At 44.6% G+C, this 8702-nt stretch overlaps 1 protein-coding gene across 1 annotated transcript; it reads right to left on the bottom strand.

Moving 5' to 3' along the window:
• Positions 1 to 4710: 4710 nt before the first annotated feature.
• Positions 4711 to 5538, bottom strand: LOC139274050 (probable G-protein coupled receptor 139). Its single transcript, XM_070891106.1, has one exon. The coding sequence runs from the start codon at positions 5536 to 5538 to the stop codon at positions 4711 to 4713; it is 828 nt and encodes a 275-aa protein (XP_070747207.1).
• Positions 5539 to 8702: the final 3164 nt, after the last annotated feature.

The raw sequence follows: 8702 nt of genomic DNA, 5'->3' as shown, positions 1-8702 counted from the left end.
GATAAGCGGTAAGCCATTTAGGAACGAGAGGAGGAGAAACCTCTTCACCCAGAGAGTGGTGAACCTGTGGAATTCTCTACCACAGAAAGTTGTTGAGGCCAATTCACTAAATATATTCAAAAAGGAGTTAGATGTAGTCCTTACTTCTATGGGAATCAAGGGGTATGGTGAGAAAGCAGGAATGGTGTACTGAAGTTGCATGTTCAGCCATGAACTCATTGAATGGCGGTGCATGCTCGAAGGGCCGAAGGGCCTACTCCTGCACCTATTTTCTATGTTTCTGGCGTACTCTCATGGCCACGTTGCATGGGCAGCGAATGGTGTAAGGCCCTGTGCAATGCTTTTGTTGTTGTTAGCATCGATATAAAAGGACATTATTGAGCGGGAATAAAATCCATACATTGATGGGCCAGTAACAGGGGAGTGTTGGGATGGACCAAGTAAGTTTACCAACCCGTACACGGTTAGCCCGCTATATGGTCCGGTTGAGACGATGAGGGAAAAAGACCCGGCAGAAATGGAGAGTTCTGTGTGTGTGCTGTCGAGAAAATTAACAAGTGTGTTCAGAATTAAATAGTGATTCATGCGCTAGTTGGTAAGGAATGCAATACCTTAAAGGCACTGGAGGGTCGCATTCAACAACTGGTGAAAGATTAGAGAATGGGGAGGCTGACTGGAAGGCAGTTGCAACTCTGTTCCAAGCACAGGGACAAGCCGGCCTGCGACAACATCTGAAGCATTTAGAAAGGAAACTAAGAGGTACGGGAGGAAGTTAGGCCATTGCAGAAATAGGCGACTCAACATAGGCAGTGTGAGCATGTAGTATAGGACTCCCCGATACACCTACACACTCAGATGGCCAGTAAGACTCACAGACTGACAGCAGTGAAAGAGGAACACGAGTATTTAAGATTCAGGGTGGACAAACAGAAGAGCAAGTTGTACGAGCTGGTAGTTACCATTTGTATCATAGCAGATATGATAAAGAAGGATCAGAACCTGCCAGGTGGGGGATCCTGCCACGCTGCCCTCCAGTAGATTATGGACCATTTAAGGAACTAATAAAATCCATCAGGACATGGACTGTGAGTTTGAGACCCTGAATCAGTTCAGAATGGAATTAAATAGCGAACATCCGACATTGAAACTTGGTTTAAGATGAAAAAGAATAAATGAGTTTATGATGGAACAAAGAATGAGAAGAGGATGATCCAGGCTCTGTTCTGTAGAAGTTATTTTGTTTTCAGTGTGCTGCTTCCTTATAAGTCCTGCCTGACAGGGAACAGAGTGAACGGTTGCTTTTCGGAATGGTGGAAGGTAAACAGTGGTGTTACCCAGGGGCCGGTTCTCGGACCACTGCTTTTCTTGATATATATTAATGACATGGGCGCGGGTGTACAGGGCACAATTTCAAATTTTGAAGATGAGGCAAAACTTGAAAGTATACTGAACGGTGAGGAGAAGCGTGTAGACGTCGGCAAGTTGTGGACAGGCTAATGAAATGAGCAGACATGTGACAGATTAAATTTGACACCGAAAATTGTGAAGTGTTGCATTTTGCTAGAAAGAATTAGGAGAGGATTATATAAACTAAATTGTACAATCCTAAAGGGGTGCACGAATAGACAGAACTGCGGGTATGTGTGCATAAATCATTAAAGGTGGCAGGGCAGGTTAAGAAAGCAGTTAAAAGGCTTACTGGATCCTGGGCTTCATAAATAAAACTATAGAGTACAAAAAGTGTGGGAATTATGATGGACCTGTATAAAACATTGGTTTGTCCCCAAATGGAATACAGCGTCCAATTCAGGGCACCAAACTTTAGGAATGCTGTGAAGGTCTTAGAGTAGGTGCACAATAGATTTATGAGAATTATTCCAGGAATGATGGAATTCAGTTACTTGGAGAAGCTGGGGTTGTTCTCCTTGGAGCAGAGAAAATTGAGAGAAGATTTGTTAGAAGTGTTCAAAATCCTGAGCCGTCTGGACAGAGTAGAGAAACTATTCCCACTGGCAGAAGTATCAACAACGAGAGGACAGAGATTTAAGGTGATTGGCAAAAGAACCAAAGGCGATGTAAGAACAACTTTCTTATGCAGCGAGTGGTTAAGATCTGGAATGCACTGCCTGAAAGGGTGGTGGACATCGATTAAATTTTACCTTTCAAAATTGAATTGTATAAGTATCTGAAGGAAAAAATGCAGGGCTACGGGGAAAGTGCTGGGGAGTGGGACTAGCTGAGAGTCGGTACGGGCTCGACAGGCCGAATGGCCTTCTTCCATGCTGTAATCATTCGATGATTCTATGATTCTGTAACTGGTTATATCCCGTTAAAATGCAAGTGGTTGTAGCTCCGCCGTCTTTTTTCTGTCTGTATCTTGGTTAGTTTAAGACATTGGTCTGGATTTTTTAAGATTAACTGAACTATGAAAATGGGGAAAAATAGATTTGTTGTGGTCATGGTGAAATTCTAGTTATTGTAAATTGTTCTGTGCATGAGATTATCATGTAAAAATTGTACTTTTTGAATTGATGACCCACGCCAAGAACTCAATGATTTGAGGTGAGTCTGATTGTTGACTTGTTGTGTTTGTATTGGAATATGGTAGCTGTTAGCAAACTGGCAGCGCTCTTTGATTCTGTGATTGACGGTGGTCAGAACAAGGTGACCGGGAGAGGATATAATGGTTAAATGTCACAGTCTGGTGACAGAACTGGACTTAAGATATTTCCTCTCACAGGCTCGGCATTAACCTATTCAGAGTCTGATAAAAGTTAAATGAAACTTACACCAGATGGGCAAATGAGTCAAGACAGTTATGTGAAGCTAATATGATTAAAACCTTGGATAAGGCCATAAGGGGTCACCAGAGGAGTTGGAGATTACGACTGAGAAGTAGTGAACGAAACAATTTTCTTAGATGACTCTGTACTTTACAAACTCTAACATTAAATGAGTGACAGTGCATATGAATCAACGTAATGCTGACAATAAAAAGGACAAATCTACGCATGGAAATCGGATGGTGTGGTGGAATCATGGGCCCCGACTGAGGTCCCGTTTGCGGCAGCACACCATTTGTGGTGGAGATTGTGACTGATAATGTTTCTAGGGTCGGGAGATTTAACTTACTGTTACCAACACAGCCCCCGGACTGAGTACCTGGTTCGGGCCTCGCTTCTCCTTCTGTACTTCTATTCGGTACAGCCCCGTATCTGCTTTGGGCATTTGGTGCATTGTCAGGTTCAACGTTGGTGAGTGTACATGCCCTCCCCTTATATTTAATTCCTTTCATAATCGGGGCCGGAATCCTAATTATGGGTCCCTGCGCGGTTACTGTAGATCAGGGGAGCGCATTCGAGGCAGTCAATGGGAGAGATGCAGAATATTGGAACAGCCCCAAAGCAACTATGAGAGATCCCATTCCCCAATACTGGAAGACCAGGCGAGTCAGTAGGAGTTGGAACTTCCCGTTTAGAAATAGAACTGGGTAAACATGACATTTCTGGGAGAAATTGATGATCGAGTTAGCCCCACGGAACTGCAACCACAGGATTGAAACTGGAGCTAAACTCGGATGGTTCTGAGGGCTGCAATGGGACACACATCGGATTCTATTCGCCAAATAGATAGATACAGTGTCTCTAAAATAATTTGGGTTCAGGCCTGTCGAGTCAGACACGGCTACAGATATGTGCACATACTAAAATCGAATGTAATCTGTATTTCTGACAAACATGAAAATGAACAAAGCAGCAACATTCCCCGACAATAAGAATATTATTTCGCTACATCCCACAATCACATACCCTTACCTTGCCCCACACACGCCAATCACATCGTACACTCTGTCCGGGGAACTGTGCCAGCTGAGGCTCTTCCATGGAGGGTTCTCGCAATTCACATTCTAGGTGGGAAATCGTTATTTTATTCCTTTTTTTATCATTGTCCCCATGGATATGTGACTGTCAGCATTTCTCACCAGTTGTGTCCATTCCGGTTCCCACACTCGAATTCACAGGAAGTGTCAAAACTGATGTTTTGCTTCCTGCAGCCGAACACCTCAGGACTGTTCACCTTTCCTACAACCCATCACCCAGCACATACACAACGTATGTTGCTGGCCAGCTGCGTATCACTGGGAACTCTCAGCTCTGAAGTATTCTTCTCAATGACGTTTACATTTAGACACCCGCGTGTCTGTTACTAGCTCAGTTCACCATCTGTTTTCACACTGGGTCGCCTCATTGTGTCAAGACAATAAACAGATTCGTTTGCCTCCTGCTTTTCATCTCTCCTTTTGGATGAGAACCTTACTTGAACCGAAAGTTCCCCTTTCACACACATTTGCAATAGTGGTTCTTTCTTATAGTCTGCTTTGGTATGGAAGTTAGACCATCGCATTAACAGACAGGAGCTGAGAACGAACATCAGCACACTCTCACAGCTATTTATTAATGAACTATCATGAACCTGCTCTATCTCCGCTACAGGATCCCTGCTGGTGTTACTGCTGGTGTTGCTGCTGCTCCGGCGAACACTGCAAGTAGTCGCTAACTTCTCAGGTTTTATGTCATTTTATTTATATAATTTCCAAACATCTACCGTTTTGAGATTACCAGAAACAAAAAACATTTTTTACACCGGAAACAAATTGAAATTTCGTTTTAGTAACGAGATTAATATTTGGTTTGACTTAATGTTTTTTTGTCATTTTTTAACTAATTTGAGAATTAGTGTCCAGGGGGACTTTAGCACATTCTTCACCTCCTCTCTGAAATTCCTCTGGGTCGCTGCATAAATACACGTGTTTGTGCAGGAACTCAAATACATGAGCAGATATCCACTTTCTGTGGCGATATATCCAGGGTTTGAGTACTCGCCTTGGTAATAAACTGTGCCTGAAAGCCTGGTGGCTGCAAAACTCCCGACAGCGGTTAACCACAGGAGTATAAAACTGCTCGATATAGTGAACAGTAAAATGATGGATTTCCTTCTGTTCTCCATTTCTGGGTCTATGTGATTCTCACTGCTCGGACCCCGAAGTCCCCTGCGGGCTCTATTGGCCACTAAAATACACCTGACGGTCAAGGAATTAAACAGGGCCATGAAAGTAAAGGGAAGCACTGGGACTGATAGAATCTGGATCCAGCTGTATGCTGACCACGCGGGTAATGTAAACACGTCCACCTTTGTCCGGCAGCCCCACTGCACATTGCTAATTATTTGTTCAGCTTCATATGAAAACAAAAGCGGGATGCCCTTTAAATAGGTCAGGACCGAGAACGTTACTACAACCGCGGTAGCCGTTCTCTTGGTGCAATATTTCCTTTTAACCTCCTGACAGCAGATCGCCACATATCGGTCAAATGTGAACGAGACGGTAAACCACACTGACATATCCAGGTTGGCAAAGGTCATGTACAACAGGAACTTACAAACGGCAGTGTAGGAGAGGAATGAAGATGGAAAGTGATAATTGATTATCAAATACACTATTACGTTGACGATCATGATCAGTAGATCCGCTGCTGCCATGGCAACCATATAGATAGAGATACATCTGGAAAGACCGCAGTTTCCTCGGGATAGAATCACAATTGTCAATACATTTGCTGTAAAAAAGAGAGAAGAGGGAAGTTATTGGGGGACACAGACGGCAATGTGCAGCTGTGTTGCTACCTAGGGTGATGTACAAGGGCGCCTTTTCAATAGCCAGCATTAAAGAGGCTGTTAAAAAATGAACAAAACATTACACAGACAAAATAGAGGGATACAAATCCGTGGCCCTTCCAGCAGAGCCGGCTGGAGATTGCCAAGGGAGCGGAATCGGGAGGGTGGCTGGGAGCAGGGTTAGGAAGCCTAAAGTGAGGTGTAATCCGAGTAATTACCCACATTAAGTAAAGTGATCAAAGTCAATAATTGAATCAGTATCACGGTAAGCAGGCAGACATTTTTTAGTGAGCGGCCTCCTGTACATGGGGAAAGAGAACCGGGCGCTCCCGCGGTACAGAGAGGATATTTAATCGCCCACTCGCCACAATTAATCGCCCAGAATAGCGGCTCTCCGGCCGCGCGGACTGGTGCGTGAACCGCTAATATCCGCCAATTTATTCCAACGGCTCTGTGATTTTACAGTGAGGATAAATCGGGAAGTGGTACAATATCGAACAGTCAGAGCATCAACAACTATTAGTCAACAGGGCACCCTTACTTACCGGGAACGCCAAATGCTGCGAGAAACGGGTAGTAAATGTTCTTTATCTGTAGAATTGCTGCTTTGCCCATTTTTACAAGAGCAGCCGAATTATGACCGCACTCCTCGGTTCCCACTGAAGTACATCTGAGACCCGTTAATGCTTTCCTTTTATAGAACAATCGGTGCCCCGCTGAGAAAATCAGGTTACCTAATCATTGGCGTTAGTTACGGTCACTAAACAAATAAAGGGCGATTTTCCGCTTCGGTGCACCCGGGAGCGGCAATTGCGAAATTGTGCCCCTCATTTCATGAAGCTCCGTCCATTAAAATTACTGAATAACATGTGATCCCAGAGGTAATGCTCTCTGGGCACGACCTTGATTCCCTGAAGCGAACGTCTTTGCTGGATTCTAGATTAAGTACTTGGGACCGAAAATCTCAAAATCAGTGGAAAATGTTTAACGGTTGAACTAATCACTGCTCAGGAAAATTATATTCTATTGATATCGATGGAATGCATAAACTGATATTAAAGGTGGTGAACCTAATCTAATATTACTGGTGGTGACCCTACTCTAACATTATTGGTGGTGACTCTACTCGAATATTGCGGTGGTGACCCTACTCTAACATTACTGATGGTGACGTTACTCTAACATTACTGGTGGTATTCCAACTCTAATATTACTGAAGGTGACCCTACTCTAACATTACTGGTGGTGACCCTACTCTAACATTACCGGTGGCGATTCTATTCGAATATTTCGGGGTGACCCTACTCTAGCATTACTGGTGGCATTCCTACTCCAATATTACTGGCGGTGGCCTCACTCTAACATTACTGGTGGTGACCCTACTCGAACAATACTGGTGTTGATTTGACTCTAACATTACTAGTGCTGACCTTACTCTATGTGTACAGGAAGTGTGTCCAGCTGCAGCTCCTGACAGGCCGCATTGTTGCACTGGAGCTGCGCATGGATTCAATCTGGAGCATCCGCGATGCTGAGGATGTCATGAATAGCATGTTTCGTGAGTTGGTCACACCGCAGGTAAAGGTTACACAGGCAGATAGGGAATGGGTGACCAGAAAGCAGAGCAGTGGAAGGAAGGTAGTGCAGGGATCCCCTGCGATCATCTCCCTCCAAAACAGATATACCGTTTTGGGTACTGTTGGGGAGATGACTCATCAGGGAAAGGCAGCAGCAGCCACGTTCATGGCACCAAGCGTGGCTCTGCTGCACAGGAGGGCAGGTAAAAGAGTGGGAGAGCTACAGTGGTAGGGGATTCTATTGCAAGGGGAATAGATAGGCATTTCTGCGGCTGCAATCGAGACTCCAGGATGGTATGTTGCCTCCCTGGTGCAAGGGTCAAAGATGTCTCGGAGCGGCTGGAGGGCATTCTGGTGGGGGAGGGTGAACAGCCAGTTGTCGTGGTGCATATAGGTACCAATGATATAGGTAAAACACGGGATGTGGTCCTACAAGCTGAATATAAGGGGCCAGGAGATAAATTAAAAAGTAGGACCTCAAAGTTAGTTATCTCAGGATTGCTACCAGTGCCACGTGCTAGTCAAAGTACAAATAGCAGGGTAGTTAAGATGAATACGTGGCTTGAGGAATGGTGCAAAGAGGGAGGGATTCAAATACCTGGGACATTGGAACCAGTTCTGTGGGATGTAGGACCAGTACAAACCGGACGGTCTGCACGTGGGCAGGACCAGAACCAATGTCCTAGGGTAAGTGTTTGCTAGTGCTGTTGGGGAGGGTTTAACTAATATGGCAGGGGAATGGGAATCTATGCAGGGAGACAGAGGGAAGTAAAATGGGGCAGAAGCAAAAGGTAGAAAGGAGACAAGGAAAAGTGGATTTGCAGACAAAAAACAAGCCTGAAGGCTCTGTGTCTCAATGCGAGGAGCATTCGTAATAAGGTGGATGAATTAACTTCGCAGACAGCTGTTAATGGATATGATGTAATTTGGATTATGGAGAATAGGCTCCAGGGTGACCAAGGCTGGGAACTCAACATCCAGGGGTATTCAGTATTCAGGAAGGATAGACAGAAAGGAAAAGGAGGTGGGGTAGCATTGCTGGTCAAAGAGGAGATTAACGAAATACTAAGTAAGGACATTAGCTTGGATGATGTGGAATCTTTATTGGTAGAGCTGTGGAACACGAAAGGGCAGAAAACGTTAGTGGGAGTTGTGTACAGACCACAAATCAGTAGTAGTGAGCTTGGGGATGGCATCAAACAGGAAATTCGGGATGCGTGCAATAAAGCTACAGCATTTATCATGGGTGACTTTAATCTGCATATAGATTGGGCTAACTAAACTGGTAGCAATACGGTAGAGGAGGATTTCCTGGAGTGTATAACGGATGATTTTCTAAACCAATACGTCGAGGGACCCACTAGAGAGCTGGCCATCCTAGATTGGCTATTGTTTAACGAGAGAGGATTAATTAGCAATATTGCTGTGCGAGGCCTCTTGGGAAAGAGTGAC

Source organism: Pristiophorus japonicus, chromosome 9, assembly GCF_044704955.1.
Source record: "Pristiophorus japonicus isolate sPriJap1 chromosome 9, sPriJap1.hap1, whole genome shotgun sequence".
Taxonomy (NCBI): domain Eukaryota; kingdom Metazoa; phylum Chordata; class Chondrichthyes; family Pristiophoridae; genus Pristiophorus; species Pristiophorus japonicus.
The sequence above is the reverse complement of the archived record's forward strand: the minus strand, read 5'-3'. Positions and strand labels throughout refer to the sequence as shown.